Source organism: Ammospiza nelsoni, chromosome 2, assembly GCF_027579445.1.
Source record: "Ammospiza nelsoni isolate bAmmNel1 chromosome 2, bAmmNel1.pri, whole genome shotgun sequence".
Lineage (NCBI taxonomy): Eukaryota > Metazoa > Chordata > Aves > Passeriformes > Passerellidae > Ammospiza > Ammospiza nelsoni.
Genome location: NC_080634.1, coordinates 101,464,367 through 101,481,255, shown reverse-complemented (window position 1 = coordinate 101,481,255; position 16,889 = coordinate 101,464,367). Strand labels below are relative to the sequence as shown.

Sequence of the window (16,889 nt, the reverse complement as noted above, 5' to 3'; positions counted from 1 at the left end):
ATGTGCTGGAGCAGCACACTGCCACTTCTTGATGACAAATGTTTCCATGCACAGATCTCACATTAAAGAAATAAACCACAAAACATCTTGAAGGCTTCACATGCAGTTGCTGGGAATTGTCCCTTTAGGAGCTCCCTTGCTGCAGCACTTCTGCTTCTGGAGAATTGGCAGAGGGAACACTGGAATGGCTTGGTCTGGAGTAAGTGGTTTTACTGATCCTCTCTCAAAATCTCGTTAGAACCTCTGCCTCCATAGAACCCAACACCTGTGATGACAGGCTGCCGGTGATTTATGCTGGCAGACCAAGAACTGGGGGTGCTCACACCTTCCCACAGGTGCTGCAGCTATTCCCCCATCGGGACCGCAACTCAAGCTGCCGCTTTTCCCAGAGCTCGCGTCCCCAGCTCCGCTGTGACACCTCGGGAGAGCGGCTCGCACCAACCGGGCGGGCGCCGTTCAGCACCACGGCCCGGCCCGGCCCGGCCGCCGGGGCGCACCCGCGCACACCCCGCGCCCGGCGGGAGCCCCCGACACCCGCGGGGCCGCCGGGGAGCAGCGGAGCAGCCCCGGGCCCGCCGGGAGCGGGGCTGCCGTGCCCCTCCCGCCCGCGTCCCGCTCACCTGCCCGCGGCGGCCAGCCCGACGGCGAGCAGCGCGGCCAGCAGCGCGCTCCCGGGCGCCGCCACCATCGCCCGGGCACGGCGGCACCCCGGCGCTGGCTGGCTGGCAGGCTGGCTTGCAGGCTGGCTGGCTGGCAGGCTTGCTGGCTGGCTGGCAGGCTTGCAGGCTAGCTGGCTGGCTGGCGGGCTGGCAGGCTGGCTAGCCCTAGGGCCGTGCCTCGGCGGCACGGGGCATATAAAAGGACGGGGCGGGGCAGGCCCGCCTGCAGCCGGGGCGGGCAGAGCCCGGAGAGGGGCGGGGGGTCCCGGCCCGATCAGCGCAAGCTGCCCCGGAGCCGCTCACGGAGTTACAGTGATGCTGCCCCGGGGAAAGCCGCTCACGGAGTTACAGTGATGCTGCCCCGGAGCCGCCCGCGGAGTTACAGTGATGCTGCCCCGGGGAAAGCCGTGTCACGAGCCCGGTGCGAACCCGGCCCGGCCTAGAACCGGCCGCTGGTAAATCGGTACCTGGGTAAATCACCATTTACCAGTGCCCCACAGCCGGCGTGCTCGCGGGCTCTGCCTCCGCAGGCACCCGCCGTGCCAGCGCTGAGATGGGTTTCCATCCCCGGGAAATGCATTCGCACCGAAAGCTTTCCAGGCTTTGCCCTGCGGGACCGTCCCTGAACAAACTTTTCACAATCTGCAAAGTACTTGGATATTAAGAAAAAATTTCTCTAGAAAAAACTTCTCCCGAGTTGCTGACATCTACTGCTGGTTTCTTCAGACTTCTGAAAGTACAAATGATCTTCCAAAGTACGTTTAAGTCACCGTGTAGAGAGGAGCAGTGTGAAGTCAGAAGTACCAAAAGGTGGCAAATTTAGCCCAAGGATTCAAATGACATCTGATTAAAATTCAATCTATTTAAAAGAAACAAAATTGTGCGATACTGTTTGTGTTGCGCAGGATGGTAAAGACTTTTTTTGTCCTGGACACAAAAGCCATTGTTGGTTTGCAGCTGTGCTGCGGTCTTTTTGAAATGCAGCACTCACTACCTTGAGACTCCCCAGCTCCATTCATTAGATTTGTCTTCCTGTCTGGGAAGAGTAGTCTTTTGATTTTAGTTAAATCAGCACCGCGTAGAAAGCATACTAATTACTTAAAACTCAGTTCAAAGACTGATGGTTTTTATTACGCACATTTATTCCAACAAATAGACATGAGTGTATCAGTTGAGTCTGATCTTCTTGCCATTAAAATGTTGATTGGTGTTCGAGATGAAATTTTCTGGTCATAAAACAAATAATTTCTGAACTGTGATGCAGGTAGTCTGTTATGACCTATAATTATTTGCCCAAAATATATATATATATATATATATATATATATTTATTTATTTTTTTTTTTTTTTTTTTTTTTTCAGAGTGACTTGTGGATAGGTCTGTTTGCCCTGGTGGTCCCTAAGTAGTACTTCGCATTGCCTGCTGGAATGGGACTGGCCCTGGGTCTCCCCCATTCCCTGTGATTTATTAGGGAAATGTTTATTGAGGCTGTAGTCATGGCTGTCTCCCAAGTGAAAGCTGATGGGCAGTTTCTGGACCATCCTCCCAACCTTGCTCTGAGCTCTCACAGGAGCCTTTTCATGCCAAGGTGATATAAGAGGGCCCTGTGGCTTCTAGGGTCATATATAACATGTCTTACAGGAATGTCCCTCAGCTTTTAGGAAAACCTTTTGGTACTTCATATAATCCTGATCCCAAAGCACACCTCATGGCTGCTTTTCATATATTTTCTTGATATCTAGAATGTGAAATGAGAAATTAGTGGGATGACAATTATAAATCCTGTTCCTAAACTGAACACAGTTCTTGTTTCATGAAATGCTGTCCCTAGTTTTGGGGTCTTAGTTATGTCTTGTACTCCAGTTTTTCATCTCTGCACCAAAGTGAGCCCCATGATAAAACTGCTTTGCCCCCTGAAGATGCCATTTCCCATTTGGGGTGAATGGACATAAAAGCTGAATTTGTGTGGAGGGGTGTCCTGCTCATCCCCCTTCGTTTCCTCCTTTGCCTGACATGCTGGGTTGTACCAACAAGAGCATCACCAACAAGCAAAGATGAAGAAGTAATTGGCCCTCTCTATTTATCACTTGTCAGGGCATACCTGGAATACTCTGCTTAGATTTTTCCTACTTGTCTCACTTGGTACTTTCTGAAAGTTACTGTGGAATAGCTCCATAGACTCATGGGCCCTGGAGACACAATACAGAGGAGGAGATTCAGTCTCCAGAGCTTGCTGAAAGTACATGAAGGACAGGCCCTGACACAACTCTGGCTGTACCATGATTTAATATGATTTTTTCCTCTGAGGCTGTAGCTCTAATACTCAATGGGATGGAAGGGTGGAATGGAAGATGGAATGGAAGAAGTCTATGAGGCTATGGAAGAGAACTGGATTGCCCTTCACGCCACACTTTGAGTGTCCCTTTGTTACAGGGCTCGCAAGGGTAGCAGGATGAAGAGAGAGGCGAGAATGTTGACCTCATGTTCAGAAGGCTTGATTTATTATTTTATGACATGTATGACATTATGACTATACTAAAAAGAAATAGAGGGAAAAGTTCTCAGAAGCTAGCTAAGCTAAGAATAGAAAAGAAAGAATAACAAAGATCTGTGTTCCGGCAGAAAGCGAGAACAGCTCTGCCGTGAGTGGTCAGTAAATCCAAACATCCACAAGAGACCAATCACAGATCCACCTGGTGCATTCCACAGCAGCAGATAACCATTGTTTGCATTTGTTGCTGAGGCCACAGCTTCTCAGAAGGGAGAAAAATCCTAAAGAAAGGATTTTTCACAAAAGATGTCTGTGACATCCCTTCCCATGGAAAGGAAGGGGTTACATTTTCAAATTAAGCCTTGAACTCTGAAAACTTCTGCAAGTCCCCTATGAAGAACCCAACACCAAGTATCTTATACATAATGCCCCATATTATATGGGCCCTTTTTCCCCACCTGGCCTATCCTAATTGATACCTACACAATCCACGTGTGCATCAGGGATTGCCATTTCCAGCAGCTTTATGAATGAATGTAATAGGAGACCACTGTGTGGTTTTCAGGGATGAATTTTATACGTGTAGCTTCCTGGCTTTTGATGTGATTTTCTTTACTTTCAGGTCTCCTGCCAAAAAGATTTAGACATTTTTTTAGCCCCTCATATAATTTCTCTATATAGTAACACACAAATCTTTCATTGCTTGACTGCATTAACCTGTAACAAAAATAATTCAGTCACTGGTGATCCTCTTTATATAAAATACTTTCCATATGGTAGCCCAATAACATGGTGTCTCTTAGTAACTTTTGGGGTTTTTTTTCTGACAGAAAAAAACACAGTGATTTTATAGTTTGTTCAGCTACACTATGTTTAAAAAAATGTGAAGTTTGTGTAATCCATACCTTTATTTTCTCATATTAATAAATGTTAAATGTTAATTGAATGTCCTGTTAATTGACTGTAATTCAGCATTTTGGAGCTTTAACTTTGATGGTTTGTCATTTTATTTGAATTATCAAAACGTAATAGTTGGTGGGTGGTAAAAGAATCAAAAAATTAAGGATTAAACCAGGTAGGATCTGGACCTATCATGCACTTGTTATGGGTCCATAGTTGCTACTTCTCAGCTTTTGCTAATTTGCTGCTGCTGCCTTTAGAGATTACTGTATGGAAAATGGCAGCAGATTTCTGTTTTACTTGGATCCCAGGTTCCATCCTCGTTTGTCCCCCCTGAGCAGCTCAGTGCTGGCATGCTCAGGAACAAAGCAGAAACCTCAGCCCAGTGGGGAACACACACTTGGTGGAGCTTTATGGAATCAATAGGAGGACCTTTGTGGTTTCACACCACAAAGACATTTGGTCCTGAATTCTCAGATTACACTTCTGCTACCATGAGTTCAGGTTCTCTCTGTGTCCTGATATTTGGAGTAGGTGTTGGTGTAAGACTCTAACTCTTCTTATGCTGTAAATATGAATTACTCAATCTCTATTTAGGAATCACAAAGGACTGATGAAATTGAAATATAAATACTTCAGCTAAAACATTTATATTAAGCATAGATAGAATAAAAAATAACTCAGAGCATTAAGGACTGCAATATTGCTATAATAGCAATCATAGCTATATCCCTTTTCTTTTTCAGTGAAGTTCCATTTATACTGACAAGTAGTTTCAGATCAAGTTATTTTATAGATTTTTCATGGAGTGGAATAAATAGAGAAATAAAAGCAAACCATTCATTTTTTTTCTCATGAATAATTTTATAAGCTTTAATAGACTATTTTGAAAGAGTAAGATGTCATGAATGGGATTTCTGAATTGGAATTCCTGAATAGAATCATGATTATGAAATCAATTGAGCTTATTTTCTGTTTTGGTTTGCTGAGTATTGCTTCAGGATATCTTGAGAAAAAAAGTCATGTTCAAAGTTGAAATTCTTGAAATTATTTAACTACGATCTGAGGGTTTAGTAAAACTATCAAATATCCAGAGATTTATGAGATCTAGTAATATTGCTTCACTGAGATTATGCATGTGAGGAAAAAGTGGTAGACTAGATTGTTAAAGGCAGAGCACCAGGATTAACAAACCTTTGCTACTATGAAAATTTAGCTGTAACCTCAACCTACTTTTTAGCTGACACTATAAAATACTCTCAGACATGGTGTGTTTACATTCCTTTGATATTTGATAATATTTTTCAGATTTCTACCATGGTTAAACCCAGCCCTGTGGTTCATGGGGCAAAGCTTGCTGTCCTTTGTGTAGCAGAGAGTAGGAATGCATTGACAGGATCAGCCTGGGTCCCAGATATCCCTAATAAGGGCTCAGTAGGTATCTAACCAAGTTATGCTTTCTGTGAGGGAATCCTTATTTCTGCTCGAAAGTAACTGCAAGCATAAAAGCTCAGTGTTTAGGAAATGCTTTGTATTGTATTATGTTTAAATAATTAAAAATCACACACTCAGGATGGTGGGTGGCCTAACACAGCATGAACAAGAGCCTGTAAAAATTATACAGTTGGGCTGGAGATCACTTTTCTAAACATATAAGTAAGAGGTTTCACGTGTTGGTTTTATATTCCACAGCCTGGAGTTCCAAGCAAGGTTGTAAATTTATTTGGCAGAAGCAACTGAGCCAAAGGATATTTGTGCCTGTTTGATGACTGGTTCAGGAGAATGTGAAGAACTCAGCAAAAGCTGATGAAGTTTATTTTGGCAGCTAAGACAAAAGTCATTAAATGAAAGGAAAGCAACATGGAACTAATGAAAAATCTGTGGGCATCATAGATGAATATATGCATGGAAATGTCTGCTCAAGGTTTTCTTTGCTGTCATTTGGTTCTCTGGCATGGATATTCATCACTGGTTCAGTTGTGTCAGGTCTGCTTTTGAAGGACATGTTAAAGTTTCAGCTAAAATCGACAAGTCCATTTCACATGGTCCATGAACCTAAGCATGTTGAACAGTCAGTCACTTCCAAAGTGCATTTGAACTAGAAGGTGGATGTAGAAACACCACCTGTGTCTGCATTGTGGACAGTACCAGTATTATAACAAATAAATACTGGCTTTTTAAAGAAAAATCTTTCCAAAAGGACTCAAGGTTTTTATCTGCCTGCACTTATTTTTATTTGAACGTTTTCATAAGCTCTTTTCCATAGACCTTAATCTTCAGTGCTTAAAAATGTGACTGTATAATTTTTCTGAAATACTCCCCTCCTATCTCTGCTCCTAAGAGAACCACCTTGCCTCATACATGTGTAGAAAGTGTTTTTCGCATCTAGTTATCCTCTAGATGAACATTTTAGTCTATTTTCATTTTTGTCAAAAAAAGAGCGCCTTTTACTATATGAGAAATTATTTTGTGCTGTGGTTGCTTCTCTTGTTGATCAAAATAATCTAGATATGGCTTTTATTGTAATGATCATCTGCTCTTTCCACTACCCAGCAGCCATACAAGAATCATCTGGGAGTCTGGAGTTCAGTCAAATATGATACTGCAATGCCAAATGAAACTTTTGGAGGACATGTTCTTACTCTTCAGCTGAACTGTCTAAATTTCATCAACTTCTGTGAATTCATTTGGTCAGTGTCCTTTACCTCTTTGTCTCATAAAATTTATGAATACTCTTGCCCTCATACAAATATTAAGAGAATCCAGAGAAGCTTTGACCAAAAAATAGAAGTAATGCAGAATTAAGTCAAACAAAAAAATTACAAAATATGCAATATTTTATAAAACTTAGTTTATTTTTCAGTATTGACTGTTCACATAAACATTTGGTGGATACAGTTTCATATTTACAAGTGCACACATTTCATTTTTTTGTGTTGGTGCCTTTAAAACTGTTAGCATTGGTTTTGGTCCCAGTCTGAGATCCAGGTAGATTTTTGAACTGTGTTTTTTGCATAATCAGAACTGTCCTCTTGACACTGATCTGCTATTTTGTTTCAAGAGCTAGAAATCTTTGCAGGCCTTTGGATTGAGCACTGTTACTTTCCTTGGGTGATGCAGGTGTCTTTCACCACCAGCACTTCTGTTCCATGTCCATCTCTTTTCCAGGTGGGACTTAAATCTCATTTCTGCATTTGAGAGGAGGCTCCCAAGGAACCTCATTGGGGTTTTCCAGTACTCAAAGGGGGATTCTAAAAAAAGAGGGAGAGTGATGCTCTGCATGGACAGATAGTGAAAGGGGGAAGAGTTGAAAAGCAGGAGAGGTGGGATTTAACTTGATGTTAGGAGGAAGCTCTTTGCTGTGAGGGTGGTGAGGCCCTGGAAAAGATTGCCCAGAGAGGTTATGGATGCCCCATTCCTGGAACTGTTCAAGGCCAGGTTGGTGGAGCTCTGAGCAGCCTGATCTAGTGGTAAGTGCTCCTGCCTAGGGCAGAGGGGTTTCAGCTAGAAGATCTTTAAGGTCCTTTCCAACCCAAACCATTCCGTGATTCAGTGATTTGCCTTTCTGAGTAGACATCTGTCTTTTTGGTTTTAACCACTCTGTCTTGGAACTTTTTCCTTCAACATGTATTCCTCTCCTTTAAATTTTGCACATGACCATATATTTTCTATGTGGAGATGTATTATTAGAGATATTGTTTAAAATAAACATCTGTTTAACATATATCTGCTGCTAATATGCAGTGTAAAGTTAAGTGTATGACTTAAGTCCCTCCTGGAAAATAATTTGGCTGCTTTTCTTCCCCCTTCCCAGCTGTGTACATATTGTAAATAAATTAGTACTCTGAAGCCATAGTGTTTATGTCCAACTGCCCTTTCCTTTCCTTTTTCCTTTCCTTTTTCCTTTTTCCTTTTTCCTTTTTCCTTTTTCCTTTTTCCTTTTCCCTTTTTCCTTTTTCCTTTTTCCTTTTTCCTTTCCTTTCCTTTCCTTTCCTTTCCTTTCCTTTCCTTTCCTTTCCTTTCCTTTCCTTTCCTTTCCTTTCCTTTCCTTTCCTTTCCTTTCCTTTCCTTTCCTTTCCTTTCCTTTCCTTTCCTTTCCTTTCCTTTCCTTTCCTTTCCTTTCCTTTCCTTTCCTTTCCTTTCCTTTCCTTTCCTTTCCTTTCCTTTCCTTTCCTTTCCTTTCCTTCTGCTTTCTGTTATCCTCTGTGTCAAGAAGAAAACAATAACAGTGCTCATTAGGAAGTTTCCATGTTTAGCTTTTGCAAGGCAACATTCAGAGAAAGAAGACCTCCCAGTTTTTTTCTTTAAGAGCTTTGTTATTTTCTCACCATAAACTCTCCAGAAGGCTTTTGGCAGCTCTGTCATGATGCTCAGTTTCTTGTCTGGAAGCCTGACCTCTGAAATATCCCATTCTTACACTCCTCAGTCTTCAATCACATGGGGTGGTGTGCTTACCACAGTAACTGCTGGAAAATGACTGCTCTTAAAATAATAGCTGTTGTTTCAAAACATATAAAATATTTCAGAACCTCCTTGTTGACACCCTTAACAAACAGTTTGTTCCCATGAATGCACAGTATGGTTCTCAACCCATCCAGACAGACAATGTAAGCTCAAAAGCAATCAGTGTTTCAGCCTGCTTGGTGTCCGTTCATTTCATCTGCAGTTACCTGTGGGCTAAGTTCAGGAGAATGGAAAAGCTCTGCTTTTCCCTGTTGCCCAAGAAATGTGAAATATGTATTATAAGAAAAAAATCCTGAATGGGAAAGGAAGTTAATAACGTTATATTGATATATATTAATTTTTAGATTATTTTATTATCTGGTTAAAAGTCTTTTGAGACCTCATAAGAGAGGTCACCCTTATGGAGGTGGCTGTATGGTGTTTGTTTGTATGTTATACAGCTAAACTTGTTGGTAAGTGATATAGCAAAACAGATTAGGTCTAAAAGGAAGGGAAAGGTGAAAGTTGCTTGCAAAAGCTCTGAGTAAGTTGATTTTACTCACACTCATTCTTACTTCCACTTACCACAAGCACCAAGTGTGCCTGAGTGGTCTGACACTGTGTGGGATGCAAAGGACCAGAGAAACTACAGAGCCCTTGTCACAGCTCTGGGGTCCTTCACTGGGGCTGGCAGTGAGGAATTACTTTTTAAAGAAATATTTCATGTCCATTTAGGAATAGCGTTTATTGTCCTGTTGTGATAAGAGGAGAGAATGGTGTGTATGATATTCTGCAGCTTTGTTGCCATCCCTTCCTGTGTTCTCACAATGTCCTACATTATGAGTAATTTCCACTGAGTTTGTATCACAGTTGTCTGGAGGTGACACATTCCTCACTGTGACTGACTGGGAGCTGCCTTCTTCATTACAAGATTTTTTAACCCTTGTTCTGCTGTTTTCTTCTAGTGCTGTCTCTTTTTCTCACACACATTTCCATTCATAAGGAATTCTTAGCAACCTCAAAACCTTGGTTACAAGTCATTCCATCCTGGTTACAGTTCTAGGAAAACCCTGGAATTACAGCTGTGCAGGACTTATGCAGTGGGAACAACTGGTGCATTCCCCAAGAAAAGACAAAAGTTGTGTGTGGTTCATTATAAGAACATAATCTGGCAAACAACACAACTCTGGAAGATGCATAACTCTAAAGCTTATAGGAAAGCAGAATGTAACAAAATCACACACCTTCTCCTATGTATAGTTGTGTAAAATTCATTAAGGAGAGGCCATGTCTGTGTCCCATTCAAATACTGCCAGGCTATGTGTCATAATGCCAAGACTGAGAAAGCTTTTAAAGTTCAGCTTGAGGATTATCTTTCCTTTGAAGAGAAAAATAATGAAATCATTATCGATGGAGTATAATTATTTTTAAATTTTTTTCCTCTTTTTACATATTTATTGCTGCTCCATGTCAGAATTCTTATTCTGGAAAAAGAAATTTATTTTTTCAACTGAGTATGTATTTCCTATGTATCTTCATTTGTATCACCTGTCAATAAACTCTGGGAACTTGATGCCATTGTGTTTGAGGAAGCAAGGACCCCATAACATAGATTTAAAGATAATAGATATTGTAGGATAACAGTGCAAGACAACACTGATTGATGGTAGGATTGAGTAGACAGCTGTATACCTGCTGGTTTTGTTTAGAAATGTTGTATCCTGCTGTTATCTGCTGTGCTTGAACATGTAAGAGTGTTCAGTTTTCCTTTTTCAACTGTGGACTGAATTCCCTGCTTCTCTGAATGGGAGTGTTTCCATTTTGAAATCTAAAGTACTTCTCCATGGCACAGCATTTAGTATTAACTTTCTGTATTCAGTGCAGATGGATTTATATGCTGCTTGGCTTTTTTTTTTCCCTCCCATTACTGGTTTGGCTAAGCAGACAGGTGGAGGTGGATAAGTATATGCGCAGGTTGAATGGATGCCATGTGTAGAAACCATCTGCAGGATGTAATCTGCAGAGCTCCACAGTGCTGGTAACAAAACCAGACCCACACCAGCAGTTTCAAGCATTGTCTTGGGGTGCTTTTACTGGGCACCATGTGTTTTGTGTATCATCATTCTGACCATGTGTAGTAACTTCAGATGTTTTATAAGAATGAGTGATGGCTAATCCTGCCTTGCTAAACAAAAGTCCAGTTTGGGCTGGGTGGAATTGCAGACTCTTTGTCACTGCTCTGTAATTCTGTTTGTGCAGTGTAAATGACCACCATGAGAGACTGGACACTGGGATATCCCTTAGCAAACAGATGCCTACAAACATTTTAGATCCATGTGGGCTTGTGTAGTGTGGGGTCAGTCTCATTGTAACAAGTGTTTTCTAAATGCCACCTCCTGCAGGCAGAAGGTTAGAAGCTGTTGCAAAAGCAGTGCATGGATTCCAGAAGCTTTCAAGATGAAACTGAGGACTGGAAAAGTTTATTTAGTCTTCAGCTTCCACTGTATTTCTTGCAGTATCAATTCTGCTTTCACACTATGGTTCTGTGAGTATGTGAAGGGCAAGTCTGAAGTATATTTATACATTTCCAAGTAATTCTGTCCTTTATGACTGTGGTTCCCAACATTTCTGCTCCTCAACCACTACCGGAGTTAAATAATCACCATTTTCTGGGAAAAAAATCCCAAAAGTAGGAGTTCTTTGTCCATTAATCAAATCTTGACAGAAGTGTTCTGATCTGAGATGAAACAGGGGAACTGCTCCTTTCAGAAAGTTGAATCAATCATCTAACTTGCTCAATAATTTGGATTTGAATATCTTTATCCTTAATTTCAATCAGCACAATGAAAAAAATTGTGTCCTCTCACTAGAAATAGCAGAAATTGGTATGCCATGGTTTGAAATTGCACTTGTAGCTAATGAATCCTTCTTTATGATTCTGAGTCTGTCAGAAAGCTGTCCTCCCTTTCCAATAGCATCACAGTAAAAGATACAGGTTTATTAAGCTTAGATATAAGTCACATAATATGCAGTTTGTTAAAAAGGAGAATCTGGCCTATGGGAGGCATCCAGTGCATTGGTGGGGCCCTGGTGACAGTGGAAGCTGTGTAGACACTGTGGGCTATGCAAGCTGCAGAATCTGTGATAAGGAGGATTAAAAGTAAAAAGATGAGTTGTGAACCAGAAATTCTGACTGCCCAGTGCATCTTGCTGAGAAAAAGGAAGGAACAAGAGCTTTAGAGTTTTAAAAACATTTTGTTTCAGTGTTTAAAGAGTGCTGTCTTTCTCATTGACCTTTATGTAGGGTATGTACTTTCCTGTTCTTAAAATTAATGCTGTTTATGTTTAAGTCTGAGCAGTTAATAATGTACAGAGAGGCAACTTTTGTTTGCATCTCTTGGAATTGGAAACCAATGGGCAGTGCCCTGTCTCTCCACAGCAATCTGTTAAAGAGAGCAAAGTTACATCTCCTGCCTTGAACAATAGTGGTCTCTGGAGAAAATCTCTTCTTTAGAAACAATTGCATGGCTTTCTGTCACAGAGTGTTCATTGCTTTCTGGAGGCTGATTATAATACTGAATAAATGCCAGTATCTTTCTGTGTTTTAATGAGCATAATTGTGCTGGTTGTCTCCATTTAATTGAACCTTTATTTCACACATGTGCTGCTAATTGATAAAACAGCCCCATGTGAAGAAAAATGGCAGGAAATACAAAGCAGAGAAATCCCAGACATCTCTCAGCAAAAACTGTGCTCTTTTGTCATGCACACAATGCATTCTTTTTTCTCTTTCATAACTCCCTGTGTTTTATTTGCCTAGAATGGACCTCTTGATGTAGAAGTGAGTAGGTCAGTTCCTTTGTGTTGGGTCATTCCTCAGAAACTTCAGCCTATAAGCCCTGGTCTGTGACAGGAACCAAGTGGCTGAGCATGGATTTAATGACTCAGGTCCATACAGGAATGTTATGATGGAATTTTTGAACAACTAATTTACTGAAGTGTCTCATCAAAAGAAATAATTTTTCGTCTTTTCTCACATATTTTTATTTTTGTTGTTTTCCCTTTGAGGATTAAATTGACCTCTACTTCTGGCTGAGAAGGATTTCTGCAGGGACTGAGAATATGAAATTCTCCTTGTCTCTTCTAACAAGCCTCATGTTGAACAAAACACAAAATTAAATCACTGATGACCTCCAGTACATGCTCAGTTTGGAAGTTTGATATTTAGGGAGTGTGCCATCAACTGCCAGCAGTCATCAACTGTTCTGAGTTTAAACATGGTGTGGGCAACCAAGATGGGAACAAGTTGTTAGAGGTATGAAGACGCCCTGAAGTTAGCGTTTACTGCAGCAATTACAGCATCTGAAGTTTTTCCAGACAGGCCAGCAGCAGAAATCTCACCATGACTATTCCTCAAGTTTGCTGCTCGTCCTAGTCTGGAAAGTGACATGTGAAAAGGTGGCAGCACCAAAGGGCAAGATGAAGTAATTGATGACAAACACATCCATAAGCTGGGAATGATGATGCACAGGTTATGCAGAGGCTGGACTCCTCTCTTGGGCTGGTACTGCCTGATCATGGTGTTTGGATACTCAGGGTTGGGATGGCAGCACAAACCAGCAGATACAGTCTGTACCACCGTCTAATTGTTTCTGGAAAAGGTATTGATTTTGACTTACAGGTTGTGGTCACAGACATATCAAAGATAAGAAGTGATGCATTGCCTTCAGTAGGCAACTTAACCCAACATTTACAGTCATGATAACACCAAACAGTCTCTCTGCATCACTGTTAAATTACATTCCTTGCTGAAAGATAAAGAAATTTCCTTGCTTTGTACGTCTTAATGTTAATGTTTTCTTTCTCTTCCTTCTCTGATTTAACATAACTTGGTGATTTTTTTGGTATGATTCTGAAAAACATGCATTCTTTTCCTGCTGGGACAGTGGCTTTGTTAGTAATGACTTGAGAAGAAGTGGAAATAAGTTTTGGTAACTTGGAAAAATTCTCATCTGGACAATAAAACATTTGTTTATATTTTTGAATTTATTTCCCTCAAAAGATGGCACAGCACATAGAACAGTGAGGAGTAAATGCCTTAAATAAAACTGGCATAAATCTCAATGCATGTAAATAATAAAGAAATTGCATTATGTCTGGCACTCCACAGCTCAGAAGGGCACTCTCCTCTAGTACATGTTTCAGAATCCCCAGATAGGTCACCCTGAAGATTATCTCCTTCTCCATTGCTGAGAAAACTCGGGGTTATTATTTCTCTTGTCTCATTCTTTCATAAGAAACACAGCAATAAAACTCACTAATCTGTCCTCCCACAACACCCTGCTGATAAGATGTGTAAATCATAAATGATTCCTTTCAATTACAGTAGATTTGTTTCAGAGAAAGAAGGAAAAATTAAAATGGGAACCTAGGGAACAACTGAATATCACTTTTGCATATCTTCGGAGAAAATTTTTATTACTAGTACTAATAATAATCCCCAAATTTTATTCTGGAAGGAATCTACCTCTTCTCATGCCATCCTTTCTCAGACCTTGGATATAAGGTGTGTGTTTCTAGAGATAGAGAGAGAGAGAGAGAGAGAGAGAGAGAGAGAGGGATGGATGGATGGATGGATGGATGGATGGATGGATGGATGGATGGATGGATGGATGGGAGGGATGCCACTGGTTACTGCCTGCCAGTGGGACTGTGCACTACTCATCACAATCCTTGAGACACCTCTCTGTCCAACCTCTTACCTGCCTTGCTGGCCACTGGTTTGTTGATCAGGGGGTTGTGGCACAGGCTGAGCTTTCACCAGCCACCAAGGTCACTTGCCTTTTCACAGGAGACAATCAGCTTGCTTCAGTGTGGTATCTCCCTACTGTTCCGTCACCTGTTCCAAGAGAAGCCTCCATGCCCTCCAGCGACTCCTTTATGTATATTTACATATACCTATGGAGGTAAAGAGATACCTCAATGCACACAAACACAACACATTTGAGGTGCCCTGTCACTCGTCTTTAGCAAAAGACAGCACCTTGGTATGGTCTATTCTAGACCACAAGAAATCCAAGGTGTTCAAACCTAGCAAAAATTGTTCTTGTCCAAATTTTGTCAGTGAAATGCTCTTCTTAAAGGATACAGAAACCCAAAAGTTGGCAGGATTTTGGAATTGGGCTTTAGTTCACTAAATGAGGTAAACACTGGAGGTAGGTCATATTCTCTTTTCAACCTGCTTACATTCATACTGTAGGAATTAAGAATGCCCCAAATCCTGACTAGAACCCCTTCAGGCTTATAGGAGGTTTCTAACTTTTGGAGAACTTTTGGACTGTAATTTGATGTGCATTTTTCTGTTTGCACCTTTGGACTGAGCACTTCCATCTCCATCTGCTCATTTTTCATCTCACAACAGCTCTATTGTGCTGTTGTTTTACAAGAATCTTGAATGCTTTTTTCCTGTGAGGTATTGATACAGAGAGCCAGGTCTGAGAGGGAAAGTTTTGCTTGCAAAGTTTTGTTTTGTTTATTTTGAAATGGACTCCCTCTGCTCCATTAGTAAATGATGCAAAGAAGACTGCCAGAAGCATAATGAAAACTGTGAAATTTTACACTTTCTTTGCTTCCACAGTACCAAAATTGGACAAAAAAATCTCATGGTATAGAAAAATAGAAATTCTTAATTAACCACGACTACAGTTTTAAATGTACTTATTTATTAATCTGGTTTCTTTTTTCCTGTGGCTCCCTTAGTGAGCAAAAAGATAGATGTGCATATATTTTTGTCAATATACTAGCTTCATTTTGTGGGTTTACAGACTTTAAATTGATACAACTTTGTTACTAATTTCATTTTGGGGAGGCACTAGGGGGTAGTTTAGATGTAACAGAGACTGAGAAAAAGTGGAAAAACATTTTTCCTTTATTGCTAAAGGGGAAATTATTATTATTAGATGATTTCTTCTACATCACTCTCAAAAATGCATATTTAGGGTTTTCCTAAAGGTACCAGCTGTAATAAAATACCCTTGAAACTGAGAGATGCTAATCTAAATACTTTTTTTTCCTTTAAAAAATCTTTTGTTCAAATTAACAGTAAAAAGAATAAAGAGTGTTGTTTCTTCAGCTTTGAAAATTACCATTAAATCTGTCAAGAGGATTATTACAACTACAAATCTATTCCTTGCAAAATGAGTTTGTATAGTAACTGTTGCCATTGTAAACTTGGAGGCTTTTTATAACATCCAAGTAATAACATTACAATTGTCGAATTGAGGAAATCTTTCTACTAAATTTGGATTACGTATGTTGAATATATGCTCCACATTATGAAACTGTGTTTGTAAATATGCTCCTACATTATTGCCTATCTTTGAGTGGATGATTTCTTGACAGACCTGAAGGGCTGGAAAAAGACCTGTTGAGCTGCAAAATATTTTTCCACAAAGAGTGGAAAAATATTTTGCAGCTCAACAGGCTAGCTTCCAGATTTGTAGACAGATCTTAAAAATAACTTTTTATTCATATTGGAATTGCCTCTCACAGCAGAACTGAGTCTACGCTATCATATTATAAACAGAAATCAAAATTTGAAATTGTGACCAGGCAACTTATGAAAATGGATGTTGAATCTGGTCTGAATTCAGAGCAAAGGGATGTTCAGGCCCATATCTAGTCTAGCAAAAGGAGGTACACCATTTTTCTCAAGGTCTTGGACTGAAGCTTTGAAATTTTGTGTGTTTAGAACCTGGTTGTAGGATTTGTTTCTTCTGTGGTGGCAGAAACACTACATGAGAAAATTACCCATGTTATGTGGTTACAAAAGTCCATACTTTGGTCCAAGAGTCGATAATGGCATGGTTGCTTAAATGCTGTTCCATTGTGTCTAAATTCTGTACACACTGATTTTTACATTATTTTATTCCTCTCATGGTGCTATCAAAATGTTATGTCTGCTTTTTTAAAATTGAAATCAACTTGTCTTTTTTAGATTATAATTCTTATAATCTAAATTATTTTTATAGTAAGAAGATACTATAGCTAGCAAATGGTGAATCATGCCAAAAGTGTCAAAAACTGAGATTGTAACAGAGTTTTAGATTCATTTTCCTTTCTGAACAATGACAGGAGAGTAGAGTATTTTGCTTTTAAACATGTGCCAATAAAATAATGTGTTTGAGTATGATAGTTCTAAAGCCTGCAACGCTGCCAGTCTTCTTGTTCCCCAGTAAAAGCAAACACATACCTTACCTTTCCTTCAGGATACATGGGGACAGTGTGTCCAGAGCACAGGGGGAATGTCCTGCAGGTGATGAAGTAAACCAGGACACAGTGTCCATGCTCTGCCAGGCTGGACGGTGGATGTTTGCCCACAGTGCCTGCGTGCTAC

General features: G+C 40.5%; 1 protein-coding gene across 2 annotated transcripts in view; it reads right to left on the bottom strand.

Moving 5' to 3' along the window:
* Positions 1-754, bottom strand: part of EGFL6 (EGF like domain multiple 6) — a 30,014-nt gene extending 29,260 nt beyond the window's left edge. For both annotated transcript variants that reach the window (XM_059466210.1, XM_059466211.1), the window contains exon 1: positions 621-754. In XM_059466210.1, coding sequence (XP_059322193.1) covers positions 621-688 — 68 coding nt within the window. In that variant the 5' untranslated portion in view covers positions 689-754. The remainder of the gene's footprint in view (positions 1-620) is intronic.
* Between the last annotated feature and the right edge of the window lie 16,135 nt (positions 755-16,889).